This window comes from Musca domestica, unplaced genomic scaffold (assembly GCF_030504385.1).
Source record: "Musca domestica strain aabys unplaced genomic scaffold, Musca_domestica.polishedcontigs.V.1.1 2, whole genome shotgun sequence".
NCBI classification, from domain to species: Eukaryota; Metazoa; Arthropoda; class Insecta; order Diptera; family Muscidae; genus Musca; species Musca domestica.
In genome coordinates, this window is record NW_026712249.1 from 7,896,209 (window position 1) to 7,913,776 (window position 17,568).

At 31.8% G+C, this 17,568-nt stretch overlaps 1 protein-coding gene across 4 annotated transcripts in view; it reads left to right on the forward strand.

The window, feature by feature from the left end:
• LOC101889413 (solute carrier family 41 member 2) overlaps positions 1–17,568 on the forward strand; it is a 116,307-nt gene that overhangs the window by 88,652 nt on the left and 10,087 nt on the right. For 3 of the 4 annotated variants that reach the window (XM_011293934.3, XM_005182783.4, XM_011293933.3), the window contains one exon: positions 17,137–17,450. In XM_011293934.3, the coding sequence (XP_011292236.1) occupies positions 17,137–17,450 (314 nt within the window). Of the gene's footprint in view, positions 1–12,195; positions 12,982–17,136; positions 17,451–17,568 lie in introns of those variants that run through there. The other variant, XM_005182782.4, reaches the window with a different exon arrangement.

The window sequence follows — 17,568 nt, forward strand, 5'->3', positions numbered from 1 at the left end:
GACAAATGAACTCAGAATCATAAAAGCGTATAAAGTCCAAGCCAACGTAACGGAGTAAAGAACAATTTACAGTAGAATTAAGAAGGTAAAGTCATGAAATCAAATGTCTACATTTTTTTTTCTAGCGGAGCTTCCATTTTTTTTTTTTTTTTTTGATTTGAAGCTTGCGTTAAGTTTGATATATGGCTCAGCAACCTTAGAAGTTTTGTTCAATTATTCGTTCTTGTGCGAACATGGTTTAAGCGTATACTTACTTTTGTTTACATAAGATAGGGTTGCCAAATCGGTGTTTAAAGATAAATTCATGGCAGAAGAAAATATGTCAAAAATATTAAAATGTTTTTTTTTTTTTTTTTTCAAAAATAAGTAGATTTTTGTAATTTTTCTTATACGACACCAATACGAGATTGTTTTGATATCCACATTTCAACAATTTTTACAAAATTTGAAAATTTCTTCATTGAAACTTTTTAATTTCAAAGTTGGTTTGACAGTTCATTGCCCCAGCAGCTACGACTACCTGTATTCTTCTACCATGTTTCGTAATATTAACATGTAAAAAAACTGTAAGCTCGGCCGTCCCGAACTTTGAATACCCTCCAACTGGAACTTATTTGGCAATTTTCAAAAACATAATAAAATCCGTTAAAAATTCTCTTAAAATTTTAAAAATTGTGAATGTAGCCGTTGTATTACGGTCTATACGACGACATGGACCTGCATAGGCAACTTTTATCATAAGTCATTACAATATTCAAATGCGAAACTTAAAAAAAAAATCCGGAAATAATGTCGCTAAAATAATCAAAATACGGAATAAAGGGAAGTATCGATGTATTCGGGGCTATACGAAGATCTGAACCTGTATAGACAATTTTCTGTCACAGCCTGTAATACCCATTAAGAACATCAAATACCAAATTTGAAACAATTCCGATGAATACTGTCGCTAAAATCATCAAAATACCGAATATCGGGAAGTACCGTTATACGAAGACCTGCACCTGCTCGAACAATTTTCTGTCATAGGCCATAGTATCCATTACGAACTTCAAATACCAAATTTGAAAGAATTCCGGTGAATGATGTCGCTTAAATCACTAAAATATCGAAAATAGGGTGGTACAATCATATGGGGGCTTTACGAAGATGTGAACCTGCATAGAAAATTTTCTGTCAGAGGCTGTAATACCCATAAGGAATTTCAAATACGAAATATGAAACAATTCCGGTGAATATTGTACCTAAAAATATCAAAATATTGAATATCGGGAGGTACCGTTATATGGGGGCTATACGAAGGCGTAGACCTGCACAGACAATTTTCTGTCTTAGGCTGTAGTAGCCATTACGAACTTTAAATACCAAATTTGAAACAATTCCGGTAAATAATGTCGTTAAAATCATTCAAATACCGAATATCGAGAGGTACTGCTATATGGGGCCTTTACGAAGACGTGACCTGCACGGACAATTTTCTTTCATAGGCTATAGTATCCATTACGAACTTCAAATTTGAAATTTGAAACATTTCCGGTAAATAATGTAGTTTAAATCACCAAAATACCGAAAATCGGGAGGTACAATTATATGGGGGCTATACCAAAACGTGGACCTTCGCAGACAATTTTCTGTCTTATGCTGTAGTAGTTATTACGAACTTCAAATACTAAATTTGAAACAATTCCGGTGAATAATGTCGCTAAAATCATCAAAATACCGAATATCGGGAGGTACAATTATATGGGGGCTATATCAAAACTTGGACCTAAATAGCCCATTTTCAATGCCAAAAGTCCTGCAGTCATAATATACATTTGAATAAAATTTTACCAACCCTACTTCATTTCATTCGGAAGCTATAGTGATTTCCACAGACAGATGGACATCGCTAAATCGACATAGAATTGTATGCTGGGGTCTAAAGTGTATATTTCAAAGGAATTACAAACTTAATATACCCTCCATGATGGTGATGAATTTTTTCATATCAAACTCATATTTATGAATTCCAAAATCCTCCCTTTTCCAATTTCGCATGTCTTTAAATCCAATTTCAAAGCAGTCAGGCCACACATCAAGTTTTCTGATTATGACCTTCTCATTGTCTTCTTAACACCTCTCATAAAACTATGCTTTCTATGTACGCATTTAGTGAGAGTGAGAGTCAGAATTTCAATTTTAATCGCATTTGCAAAGAGAGAGATAGTATAATGCGCTGTTCTCGTACTGTTAAACATTTTTAATTCATTCCAATCCATGGTAGAAGAATGCAGGTAGTCGCAAACCAATTTTAGAATTGACATTTTTGAATGAAATATTATTCAAATTTGTAAAAATTGTTGAAAAACTCTTATAAAAATCTAATTATATTAAAAAATTTAAAATTGTTGTCACATCAATGTTCCTAAGCCTTGATTCCTAAGCCTTGATATGCCACTCCATTGGCAATTTATACTTTTGTGCTTTAATCCGGTAAACTGTAAAAATAATATAACATTGCAATTTAAGTCTTTGTAAAATATATTTCTAAAATTTCTTACTTGTTATCGATATAAACTAAAACTAATTAATCGATAAATGTATAATTTGACTGGATTGGCAAAGATTGATGATGATGATATGTGTACTAAATTTAGTGTTTTTTCCAAATACAATGAATTTCTTTGAATTTCTTATTGCAAAGCATCAGCCTTTCACGAGAATGTCAATATTTGTATTTCTCATTTTGGGTAAAAAAATCCAAAAAAAAAAAAAAAATCTGACAGCAAAATATTTAACTTGAAATCTATGAATAGCAAAGAATATTCCCCAAAAAAAAATAATTTCTGTTGACAATTTCCAGTGACGTCAAAGGTATAAATTAAAAAATCAAACTTATTTGACGCCTTCGCAAATTATTATTTATTAAAGGTGTTATTGATACATTTAATTTGGCGGGTGGTGTTAATTTTGTGAAGTATGTTCACCAGCAAATTAAAAAAAAAAGAAAATTTCAAATAAAATAACGTCCATGGGCAAAAAATCTTAAAAATTCTGCCAGGTGTTGCTCTTTTAAGGATGACGGCGTTGCCATACTTAAAATCTACTTGACAAAAAACATGGCGCAGTAAATATATTTAAAATGAAAGTCATTAACAGCTTGTTCCACATTATCGAAGGAAAATTTATTCGAACGAAATCTAGTCACTCACTTTCGTATCAGACTGCGTTCCACTAAAATTCATTCGTTCTTTCGCTTAACCTTACGTGACTCAGTGTTGCTAAATATACCTTTAAAAAAACGCCAAAAGGACACTATGAGTCATTAAAATACAATCAATTTTGAAAATTCCCAATAAAACCAAATTCTACTTTTACAATTTTAAACTCATGGGAATCACCCAAAATGTTCCATCATTGCTACTTCAATCCATTTCGATTATATAATTATTTTTTCTCACACCCAAGAATGACAACAATTTTGAAAGTGTCATCAATCTATTTGAGAACTGTGAAAGTCTACGATGTTTAACAACTCAAAACATGATTTCGATATGCAAATTTAACCACAATTATAAATCAGGCAGGCATGCCGCTGAATATTATTGACAAATTTAGAATTGTTAAATTTTTTCCTCGATTTGAGACAAAGAACAAAAAAGTTAAAACGTTTCGATATTTTTTTTTTTTTTTTTTTTTTTTTTGGTGAAGTGGATTATAAAATTAGATTGAAGATATGATGGGCGATGAGTTTATAAAATTCAAGATTCGAACTCGACTAGTTGCCGGTTGCCAAACGTCATACGTTAAACAAATCGTTTGTTTGCCTATTTTGTGGTTTTGAAATGCCAAGAGATTTTAAGCACTTGAAGTTTTTTTTTGCCATAATTTAGCAATTCGTTGAAATTTCATTTGTTTAATTATTTATTGAATGAAATCGAAAATACTTCATCATCATCGCAATATTTTTTCTATTTTATTTAAATGACTCTTTCAAGTGTAACCGCCACTTTGGCCATTAATCATGTGTATTAATATTATTTTATTCATCCGATACATTTCCTTGGCTCACCACATTGAATATAAATTTAAAATATTTTGTATGCCAAACACATACCGTAATGCCCCATAAACACTATATGGTTACGCACTTCCCCATATTGTTATGCAAATTTGTTTTTTCATGTTTGATATAAATCTTAATTGCTTAGAATTGAAATTCCCAAATAAAGAAATAAATTCATTTAAATGTGTAGATCGTTAACTGGGTTAGTAATATGGCAACGCCATAAATCGATTACGAAGAGGAGGAAGACAAAACGATCACACAAAACAAAATTATGTGTAAATATTACTGTAAGCGAGAAAATTTGATGTGTGGCCAGGTCACCTTAAATATGGGATGCTTAGAGTGGGGTAAACACTATCAGTTTTTTTTTTCTTTTTTTAGTGGATTTTGGTCACTTAATTGTTGCAAATTGTGATTTACAAGGAGAAATGTGACATATATCTGAGCATTGCTTAAAATATTAAGATTGGCGAATAAAAATTAACAATAAATAATATATATATTTTTATACCATTGTATGAAGGGTAATTTTGTCATTCCGTTTGTAACTCCTCGAAATAAACATTTTAAACCCTACAAATTATATATATTCTTGAAAAGTATAAGATTCTGGGACCAGTTCCTTCCTTCAAAATTGCTAAAGTAAGAAATAACTAAACTGGACTGTAAAGGAAAGATATAAGAACGGGCTATATCGAATAACCATTTCCGAAAGTGAGTGAAAATCACTCTAGCCTCCGAACGAATTGAAGTAGGTTGATAACATTTAGCTGAGATGCATTTTTGATCCTTAGAATATTTTGAACTGAAAATGGTCCATATCTTGATATAGACCCCATATAACTGTACCGTGATATTTAAGGTGTTTTGGCTGTTTTAGTCATATTTTGAAACAAGATTTGCTGTAAATTGGTAATTTGTGTTCCCTATATGTAAGAAAATATTTTTGCAAAGAACTGTCCATATACGTTTAATATTAGATATAGTCCCCATATGACTGTACCCCCAGATATTCGGTATTTTTGTTGATTTGTGACACAGTTTTTCACCGGAATTGGTTTAAACTTGGTATTTGGATTTATTAATTGATACTGCCTCCATTGACAGAAACATTTCTTATATAGGTCCCATATAAATATACCCCCTGATATTCGGTATTTTGTTCATTTCATGTCAAATATTTCACCGGAATAGTATGTAATTTGGCATTTGGAGTGCGTAATGGACAGACCCCAGATTTGGTACAGCCCCCATATAACTATACCCCCTGATATTAATTTTTTTGTTGGTTTGTGTCCAATATTTCACCGGAATTGAAACAAAGTTGGAAAAAGAGTTCATAATGGATACTTCGTTCGCTGACAGAAAATTGCCTATATAGGGACATGTCTTCGTATAATCCTCATATAACTGTACCTCCCCATATTTGGTATTTTGATGATTTTAAGCTACACTTTTCAACACAACTATCTCAAACTTGGTATTTGGAGTTCGCAATTAGCACAGACCTCGCTGGCAAATAATTTCCCATAGAGCTCCTCGTTTTGATATAGCTCCGAATAACTGATATTTTTAACTTTAGCGGCATTTTTTAAAAAGACATATTTTTAATTCTTCGAATTTCTTCCAAATGGTGGAGGGTATTAAGGGTTCAGCCCGACCGAACTTACCTGCATTTTTACCTGTTCGTATTTTTATTTAAAGTTTTGCTTTCAAAAATAGGCTCTGTTGTAGAACCTGCAAGAATCTACTAGTTTCGCATTTTTTCGATACATAAAGGGAATTTCCGGTCTTTTACATTCTTGCAGTTTTGCCGCAGATCAATAAATTGCTTCTTAACTATTTTCTAACGTTGTCGTTCAGAGGTTGTTTTGATATCCGTTTTTCAACAAATGTAATCAATTTAAATAGTTTTATCATTCAAAATTTGAATTCCAAAAATGTTCTGACATTTCATTGTACCATCAGCTGTGTTATTGTGACTAGGTGGTAACTACACATAGAAAAAGTGTTGGTAACACTAATTTGTCATGTGCCCTGGTCCCTTTAAAAATACGTAACAGTTTTCGTTGTTATTAGTCATATGAGAATGTATGCTTGGGGAGAGAGTCAGAATTTCAATTTAAAAGGAATCGCATTTTGTTGAGAGAAACATAGATACAGTTTCAACGGGAGAGCATTAAACATTTTTAATTGGTATCAAATTCATTTTAAAGAACACCAAATCATGATTTTACCAGTAGCCGCATATGTTTGCACAGTTTATTGAAAATAATCGGGACACAGATGAAGTTTTTTTATTCTTTATTGTGAGAGTACATAAAGAGCTTTTTTATTGGCTTAAGTCTTCGGCTGGCTTCTTCGTGAAAGAACAATAACACATAGGGCGAACAAGTATAAGTGATGGACCAATATCGAACTAAGTCAACCTTAAACTCCTTTGTTCTTTATCGAAGAAGCCAGCCGATGACTTGGGAGTTTTAGGTCAAAAAAAACCTTTTATGTACTCTCCATGGTAGAAAAATACGGGCAATCGCATCGACACAGCTGCTGGGAAAATGAACTGTCAAACCAATTTTGAGATTGAAATTTTGGAATGAAAAAATTATTGAAATTTATAAAAAAATTTTTAAAATGCATATCATAACAAACACCGATCGTCTGAGGAAAGCATATACAAATCTACTTATTTTTGAAAAAAAAAAATCCCAAGTGTTGAAGCATCTACATACGGCGCAATAACAATTTGTTCCTGCAAATTTTGAAAACCAGATGAAATGTCAAAATCTGTTTACATTTTTTTGACTATTGTTTTTTCTTTTGTTCTGTGATTTCAATCGCAATAATGCATTTTGACATTACATTTGGTAGTCGGCTGGCTTGGCAGGGGGACCATATACTTGGGCCATGCATCTACTTGTATTCATGGTAGAAGAATACAGTTAAACGCACCGACATAGCTGCTGCGACAATGAACTGTCAAATCAATTCTGAAATTGAAAGTTCTGAATGGAAAATTATTACATTTTTTAAAAATTGTTGAAAAAAGCATATTATGATAAGCTTCGGTTGACGTCGTATAAGGCAACGTATAAAAATCTACTTCTGTTTGAAAAAAAAAAAAAACAATTAAAAAATTTTTGTCATATCAATGTTCCTAGGCGTTGATGCATCTACCTGTATCCTTCTACCATGGTATTCACACATTTAGAACTCCAAAGCCTGTCTTTTCCATTTGCCGCACAGCTTTGCAACATTAGTTTAAAGTGGTCGGGCCACACATCAAATTTTCTGGTTTTGTAGCAACATTTCTCACTCACAACTTTTTTATGACTCTCACACGTGCTGCAATGCAGTACTTCGGATTGTCTTCCCATAAAATAACGCTTTCTCTCTGCGCCTTGTCAAAAGAACACTAGGCTTATTTTACGTTTTTAGAAATTTGACGCGATAAACTAACATCTAATGATTTATTTGAGTTGTATTGTTTAAACACATCCATCAAATAAATCACAATAGAGCAATTACCGCGATAAAGAGCTTTAACTTATTTAACTTTTTTTTGTTTATCCATCAGATTTTAATACAATTGATTTTATGGCACATAACAAAAAAAGTTTTGTAAACAAAAGGCAAGTCATTTTCGTTGTTGGAATTAAGAAACTGTTTTAAGTATTATTTGTAGAAATTGCTGAGATTTATTTGAATGATAATTTTAAATGTTGGAAAACAAAAAGCAAAAAACAAAACAGAAAGTCAAGTGTTTGTCCATTAAATATCTAATGGATAATGAGGGTGCATTTGTGACTATAGTAATCTAGGCGGTATTGTGTTTTGAAGTTGAAATAGCCAGGACAGAAAACTACTTTTGGGGATTAAGTAGAGAAATTATAATTAGTATTTATATTATTTTTGAATGTTATATAATTAGATGTTTCGTCCCGGAACCTGCAATAATATACCAATTTTAACAGTTTTTTCGAAAAGCTAGATTTTTATATGTTTTCTTATACGACGCCAATCGGAGGTTGTTATGATATACATTTTTCAACAATTATAACGAATTTCAATAGTTTGTAATTCAAAATTTTTAATTTCAAAATTGGTTTGACAGTTCATTGTCCCAGCAGCTGGGTCAATGCGACTGTCTACCATTCATCCACCATGAGTCCTATCGATGGCAAAAGTGTTGCCAACTTTAATTTAGACTTTTCATTCATAATTTTTGCGTTTGATATCGGTGATCCGATATTTATGAGTAACTCAAGAAATGAGTTTAAAAAATCCCACAACAGCTTTTAATTTATTTCAAAATATTTGTTGCTTCTAAACCTAAGAAAACCCCCCTTTTACTAGTCACTCTTAAATAATAACTATATTTCTACGTCATTGTAAAACTATTAGCGCAGTATGTAATAAACTTCGTTTTGTAATTATTTCAAAACACGCAGACGTTAATCAAAAAAAAAAAAAAAAACTTGAGAGTTATGAAATTGTTAACAAAAAAACTATTCTTGGAAGTTTTCATTACGAAAATAAATTCAAGTTTTACTACTATCATCGGGCACATTGAAATAATTGCATTGTTACGATATATAGAATAAAATTAAATTGTTTTTTAAAGGAATTCCAATGAAAATTATTTAACAGTTGACGATTTTATTTCTAATTGAATTGATTATAAGGGGGTGAAAAAAAAAACAAAATAAATCAAAAGCTCAACAGCTGTTTACAATAGTGGCCAACAAGACCGGTTCACACATGGTGATCTAAACGTAAACAATTTTGACACTTTGTCTGATTCATGGAGAAGGAGAAAGAATATAGGTAGACGCATCGACACAGCTTTCTGGGACAATGAACTGTCAAACGAATTTTGAAATTGAAAATTTTGAATGAAAAATTATTCCAATTTGTACAAATTTTTGAAAAATGCAAACATCCTCCGAATGTTGTCGTATAGAAAACGTATAAAAATTTACTTATTTTTTAAAAAAATATTTTAAAAATTTTGACATATCAATGTTCCCATGCATTGATGTATCTACCTGTATTCTTCTACCATGGGATTTTTCGCAGTTGATTAGTTGTCAAAATACATATTCTTAATGGAATCCCAGCACGACATGTAAACAAAGAACAAGAAAAAAGTTAACAAATTTTGACATTTAGTCTTTTTCCTTCACAATGATGACATTTGTTTGTCTTACGTGAGGAATTCATGGTAGAAGAATATAGGTAGATGCATCAACGCTTGGGAACATTGATATGTCAAAAATGTTTTTTATATGACGAAAATCAGAGGTTATTATGTAATGCATTTTCAACAATTTTTACAAATTTTAATAATTTTTCATTCAAATTTTTCAATTCCAAAATCAGTTTGACAGTTCATGTCCCAGCAGCTGTGTCGATGCGACTACCTGTGTTCTTCTACCATGGAGGAATTCTTATCTAATGTCTTGTTTACACAAAACAGTTTTCTAAATCTATCCAAAAATATCTTCGGTAATCGCATGGTAGAATGAAGAAGGTAAATTCCTGCAATCATATGTTTATAATTTTTTCAAAATTATTCATTTGACACAACTTATTTTCAAAATTTGTATTTATGCACAGAAATGAGATATGGCAACCTGTTTTTAATTCCGTGACATTTGACAAGGTAATTTACAGAAAATGCAGAGCCGGATATTGTTATTTAAAATTACTTTACCATCTTATTTTACCATGGGTAATTGGTGAATAAAAAAAATCGTGGGTAGAGAACCAGATTTTTTATATTTATCATTGAATACAACACGAAACAATTCTAAAATTTATTAAATAAGCGATTAAATTAAATTTAAATTAAAATAAAAAAATAAATTGCAAAATAAATTTAATCTTTTGTAGGAACAGGTTTAATATTTTTAGCATTTATCTAGGCTTCAATAAAAATGCAAATTAAAAAACGACCTTGTTAATTTGTTATTACTTTTAAAGGATATCATCCGAAGTATATATTTTATGTGTTTTTTCTTTTCTTTTCTGTTTATTTACGGAAATATCTTGTTTTATTACACATCGAACTGCTGCGTAAAACAAGTTCATTACATTAACATTTATCTGCAATGAACTTTAATGACTTCCAAAACCGACAACCTTTATTTTATCAAATAAATTAATTTCATTTAATATTATCAGAATGACAATTAACGCCTGGTATTTCCTGGAATTTGCAATAGAGTATTGAGTGTTCGTTCGTAAGGAATAACTTAACACTTCTTTGAAAATTAAATGGAATTTTTTTTTATAATTATTTAGTTGTTTATTATGGAGAAATTAACTGAATGTTGGTGGGAATCAAAAACAGAGAGGTAAAGAAGTTTGTTTATTGCTCCCTCTCTCTCTCTCGTGGAGAAACAAAACAAGACAGGCCAAGAAATTTGTGTATTTTTCTTTACTTCGCACTCTCTCTCTCTCATGGAGAAACAAAATAAAGCCGTTGTTTCATATATTTGAGGTGCATGCTGACACCTGTAATTATAAGAAACTCATTTATAAAGCTTTCTGGTCACACATCAAATCAGAAGTACTTATGAGACAGCGAATAATTAAAAATCGAACATTTTTATCCAATTTTATGCAAAATCATAAATTCTCTCTAGCCATATGGCTGAGGGTATAAAAATTACTTAAGAATTTTATGAACCACCCATCCATGATTGGACGCTAATTTGTTTGATAGTTTAAAATAAATTATTTCTGATTAGATTTAGATAATTAACGCAAATATGAGTTGCTTGAATTGAAATGGAATGGCCTTAACAACATAAACTTTGTAGGGAAAATTGCAAATAACAACATAGGTATTGAACAAATTAATTAAATTAAAAAAAAATTAAGAAACAAGATTTAATTGCATTTCCCCCGATTACAGAACAATTTTATGGTTTTCGATTCAAAAGGAATTTTGTTGTAATGCTGTTTTTTCTTTGATCCTGAGTATACAAGCGGTATCCTTTATAAGAATTTTCTTTCTCTTTTTTCTCTTCTTCTTCTCATCTCTATTATTTTAGCCATATCAACGGTCCGGTGACTAAAGCCTTTGACTTCGAGTCAATAGACGAAAGTAGCAAATAGAGTTCTAAGACCAAAAAATAATAATAACAAAAAAAAAAACAAAAGAAATTAAAAACAAAACCAAATCCATGTACACAATCAGCAACTTTTCACACACAAATACTACTACACAACCTTGCCCCCACTACACGCCCTTCAACAACGCTTGCGTAAACCCTGACATGTAAAGGTTTTACAACACCGGCAGACACCAGCACCAAAAAAGGAAACACTCACACACACATAGTTGCAAAAGAAAAACAAAAGAAATTATTACCTATTATTAATAAATATATTTAATAAGTAGCACTTAATTATTATAGTTTAGTTATAACACATACTTAATTATTATTAAAACAGAAGAAAGAAAGAAAAACAAAACAAAGAAAACGTGTGATATTTCCTAATTTTCTCCTATCCACTAATATTTCTTAAATTCTTGTCAATTGTTTTCAATTTATTATTTCTCTCCAAAAAAAAAAACAAACGAGGTGATATGTAAAGAAAGTGAGAGAGAGAAAACAACATAAATTAATTGGTAACAAAAAAACTGTTATGAGATTATTTAACGCCCTCTAGAGTCAATGTAATTAACTAAAGTTCAATTGTAAACAAAACAAAGCACACACACGCATACGCTCAACCAAATGTAAACCGGAAGCATTTGTTCTTAAATATCTACTCTCTCTCCCTTACTCACTCACTCACACTCTCTCTCATGTGTTATATGTACATAGTAAGCAACGCCAGCAGAGCAAACAGCGCTGCTCTATTTATGCCGTAGTTTGCCTGTGTGTCATTGATGTAAGTCAAACAAGAAGCCTTCTTAGTTTTGTTTATTACGTACATAGATATTTGTTTGTTTGTATTTTTTGTTGTTTTTTGTATTTTTGCAATCGAGGAAACCAAAAGTATTATACAAAGCATTCCTACTTATTATTATTATAATAATTAATATTATTATTATTATTTTTAAAACTATAATTAGAAAAGCAAAAAATTTAATTGATTTAAATTTCTTTTGTAAATTACATAAAGTATATACATATTTTTTTTGATTACTGCAATTAATTGCAAAACAATGCAAAGAAGAACAATAAATTATATTAATTTTCCTAAATAAATCACTATCACACACAAACGTACACACACCATTGTACATATAATTATATATCTTGTAAAATAATTATTAAAACTTATTGAATAACAACCAAAAAAAAAAAACACAAAACAAAAAACTATGTCGCTCAACGGCAGAGAAGCCGATACATCATCGCATCAATGGCAGTTGGAGAGCAATAACAATGACCTTCACAAAGATACATCCTTGACAGCGCCGCCATCGGCGAATACAGTGCCGTTTGGCAAACAGTCAACGCCGCTGGCATCCTCTACAGCGGCGTTTGCAGCAGCAGCCACAGAAGCAGCAGCGACGACGACAACAACAAACCTAGATGCACATTTCCCCAGTCTGACTAGCAACAATGGCAGTGATAATCATAGTACGAGCAACAATAGTCTGAGTAGACGATCGCTAGATGCGCACCACACACTAGACATACAACAACCACCAACCAACGACAACAAAAACAGTAGTAGTAAAGCCCCAACAACAACACCCACAAATGATACAACAAAATCATTAAACTCCACACCCCATGAATACACCAGCGGCAATGGTGTGCCACATGGTCATTATCGTTATACTCTGCCGCCACTAACAAATTACAGCAACAACAAAACAAATCACACCAACAACATACCCACCATACAGCATCAACAATCGCAGGATGATAATTTTAAATTGTTTACAATTTATGGAAATGGTGAGTTAGAAGTCCCACTCTCTCTCTCTTTCTCTCTCCTTTTTCATAATTTTTTTTGTCGAGAAATTTGCATAGCAAAGTAACTGTTTGTTGTTTTCTGTTACGACTTTTGGTTTTCTTGTAAGAGAAATGTTTTTTTGTAAAAACAAGTATAGAGGTAGCCCAACGTTGTTTGAGAATTATGGTTTTTTTATATATTTGTTAACAAATTCACAAATCCCCATAGTTAATATATGACAAGCCCCTTTTATTATATCTTTTCTTTATAAAAATTAAAAATTTCTTATGTATAGTACGGTAAATTGTTATTTTGGATTATTTAGTAACCCACTTCACTTTCTAACAAAAAAAAAAATTGGCGGGAAACAACATCTGAGAGTCTAATAAGAAATTTCTCAGCTGGAATGACACTTATTGCTCTCTGTGTAGGGGAAATGAAGTTGCATGGCCACACGTTCAATTTGTACTATATTTTGGTGTTTAAAACCTTACGGCCACAAATTAAAGATGAAATTAAGTTATATAGTTAATAATGTTTTCTTAATAAGACGATGCTTACATTTAAGCCCTTTATTTTCATAGTTTATCCGGTTTACACATGAATAATTTTAATGCAAAGTAAGAAAGACGTCATCCAAGTCTTTCTTACTTTGCATAAAACGCTTAATTTCAAGGAATTTAATTGAATGAAATTTCTCAGGCGTATATAGGGACTTATAACCAAGATCTTCACGATTTGTTATCTGAAAATATTTGAGATTTTTTTTGTGTGCAATGGTCATAGCAGAATAAATAAATGAGGCGTATTCCCATTGAGTTTAACCATTGGAACTAGTTCATGTTTATTTTTGTGACCTTCCTTACAAATCATTAGGCCTCGTTATAGGAGGCAACTACTTCAAAGAAACTTTTCTCTGAAATAAATTGGGGCATGTTTTTTTTATGTCTTCACTTACAAATCATCAGTCATCGGAACTAGGTCATGTCTCTTTTTTATGTACTCTCCTACAAAGGAGGAACTATTCACTTTTATGAACTGATGGAACTTGCTTCCTATTGTTCTTCTTCTTACTGGGAAGGTTGGGCCTTTTTCAAAAGGAATTACATTGATGAGAACACTGTAACAGTAAGTAATTCTTACTTTCCCTCCCATTAAAGGGAGTACACACGGAACACGGATATTGTGTTTAGACCATCCTCAAACTCTTCAAATATTAAATACTGACAGTAATTCTTATTTGGCACGATTATCGCCTCAATTGGATCATACCCGGGTCAAATAAAGCTTTGTCAAAAGAAAAAAGTGATTTGAACATTTTTACGTTGCGGAAAACTAGTTTAAAAGAAACTATTCACTTTTATGAACTAATGGAACTCTCTCCATAATTTTCTCTTTTTTACTGGAAAGATCGGTTATTTTTCAAAAAGAATCACAGTGCTGAGCAAAATTATGAGAGTAATTAATTCCTTCTTTCCCTCTAAGTGGTGGCAGTACACACGAAACACGGATATTGTGAATATTATGTTAATATCAAGCATTGACAGTAATTCCCATTTGGCGCACACTACTATTATCGCCACAACTGGTTCATATACGGGCCATAAATAAGATTGCCCAATGGTAAAAGTGATTTGAAAATTGTTACGATGCAGAAGACTAGTTTAAAGAATCTATTCACTTTTATGAACTGACGGAACTCTCTCTCCATAGTTTTCTGTTTTTTACTAGGAAGGTTGGTTTTTTTTTCTAAGGAATCACGGTGCTGAGCAAAATTATGAGAATAATTAATTTCTCCTTTCCCTCCCAGTGGAGGGAGTGCACAGGGAACACGGATATTGTGAATATTATGTTAATATCAAACATTGATAGTAATTCCCATTTTTTTTATTCTCTCCTCAACCGGTTCATACACGGGCCAAATATAGCTTTGCCCAAAGGTCAAAGTAATTTGAAAATTGTTACGATGCGGAAAACCAGTTTAAATGAACTTTTCACTTTTGTGAACTGATGGAACTAGCTCCATATTTTTCTACTTCTTACTGGGAAAGTTGGGGCTTTTTTTCAAAAGGAATGGCAGTTAGGCTATAGTTAGAGTAATTTATACTTGCTTTCCTTTCTTTTTTCTCAAACTCCCCAACAAAATCAAATGGTAATATACCAGTTAGTATCAAATATAGACTAATTTTCATTTTGGCACGCGCTCAAAGGTTTCAAAAGTTAAGGTAATAACTTAACTATAATTATTTTCTAAACAATTTCACTTTTCTATTTCGAGATTTAAGAATTATCAGCATTTCAATGCCACAAATTTCAAGTGCATACTAAATTACAGTTAAGCTGGAAATACATTTCGATAAGGCGAAATAAATCGAATTCTGCCTTACGACCGAAACAGAGTCAGCTATTTGCGTCATAACGCATTTGTTGTTGGATTACTTCTGTCTCAATTCAATTTTGTGGTAACTCACAAAGTTACACGCCAATCCATGCACATTGACAGAAGTCAAGTGTTGTTTTGGATTACCATTACCTCTACTTGCCTTGGCCAATAAAGAAAGCACATGACCTTCAATTTGTTTCGGCCTTTAAAGATTATTTTTCCCCCCAGTGATTCATATTGGCGACAAAAAAAATGTTTGTTCTTGATAAATGTATTTCTTCGAAAAATTCAAGTAGAGTGTAAAAATAATTGTTTTTTTTTAAGATTCCATTTTTTTGTTTCAATTTTCTAAGATTATTACCTTTGAAACGTTGCATTAATCGTAAAATAAAATTGCCTTATCAAAGTAGAAGAACACATGTACAACAAAAACAAAATGTAAATATTGATAAGTTATTATAATCTGATTTCAAAATGTGATGATTTTTATACGTTTTGAATTTTTTTTAGCTTTTGTTTGTTTTACAAAATCGTAATAGTGAGGATTTTTTGTCGTGTGGAATAGGATTAGTGCAAGACGTCATGACTCTGTACCGGGGATGGGAGTTTTAAATGTTATACTATCGACATGGTAGAAGAATATCAAGGTAAATGCATCAACTCTTGGGAACATTGATATGTAAAAAAAATTTTAAATGTCTTTTCAAATGTAAGTAGATTTTTATATGTTTTCTTATACGACGTCATTCGGAGGTTGTTATAATACGCGTTTTTCAACAATTTTTACAAATTGAAATAATTTTTCATTCAACATTTTCAATTTCAAAATTGGTTTGACAGCTCATTGTCCCAGCAGCTGCGTCGATGCGTCTACCCATATTCTTCTACCATGAATATCGATTCTTAACGATAGTGCGATAAGAAAAAATGAGGTGGTTTCACATGCAACTGTATTGCAATGGGGGACGTTTTAAATGGTGAAGCAGCTCAAAGATTAAATCGTGACATTGAACAATGTTGCCATTTTAGCTGACAGAAACGTGAAAATACAACACTGTTGTCAGCTATTTTTGTCTTTTCACGCCGAAGCCATGATTTAGCTTTGCTCTGTTTAAGCCTTAAGAGACTTGCATGTCTTGCTGAAACATCAACGGGAATTTGGCGTCAATAACTCAACATTAGGTGGATTCACAGACAGGGTTCTAATGATTATTTAGAATATTGAACTTTTTAAACTTCTAACAATAAAATATTGATGATTCTGAACAAATAAATTAAAAAAAAATATATAAAATTCAAAACATAACTTATTTCTAAGAATTCAACTATGAAATCCATTTATTTTTAATTCTAATATTATTTTTTTAACAATTGACACGACTTTTTTTATGGCTTATACCCATTGTTTTTTTTTTCACATAATCTCATCATCATTATTTAACAAATTAATTCTTTCATCACTCATTTGTTGCCATTATTTTGTTCTAACACTCTAATCGATATTCGACACAAAGCTACAAAAACAACACGGTCAGCGGAGCATGTTTTGTGCATTTTGTGCTTAAGTGCAAAAGTGTGATTTCCAACATTCTGTCGTTTTTAAGATATTTGAATGTGTTTTTTTCCTGTAGTCATAATTGTTTAACCATTATTTTTTGTATTGTTGTCAAGATTTTTGTTGAAATATTTAAGTAAGCACTTTAAATATTTAGCTTTTTTTACTAAATTTCTTTTTGTTTACTTTTTTCCCTTTCAAAAAAAATTGTTTCCACAGACACCGACAATGACAAATTGTCCGGTCTACCACATTCGACAACCGGTTCATTAAGCTCAATCATCACGACGTCCATAGCATCCTCAGAACCTGATCCTGGAGCGGGCGGCGGAGGTGGTGGTGGTGGCGGCGGCAATGGCGGTCCCGGCAGCCTTGGCCATGATGGACAAAGTAGTGTGGACGAAAAGATGGCCCTCAATCGGCCGGGCATCAAACAGGAAAAATGGACAACGATTTTAATACAGGTTTCAATACCATTCTTTTTGGCTGGTATTGGTACGATTGGAGCTGGCATTATATTGGGCAGAGTAGAGGTGAGTAGTCAAATTAAAAACACAAAAAAATAGCAGAATTTTAAAAGCCCAAAAAATTAAATAAAATAAAATGATGTGTGGTCAGATACCTTTAAAAATGTATTATTCATAGGTGTGC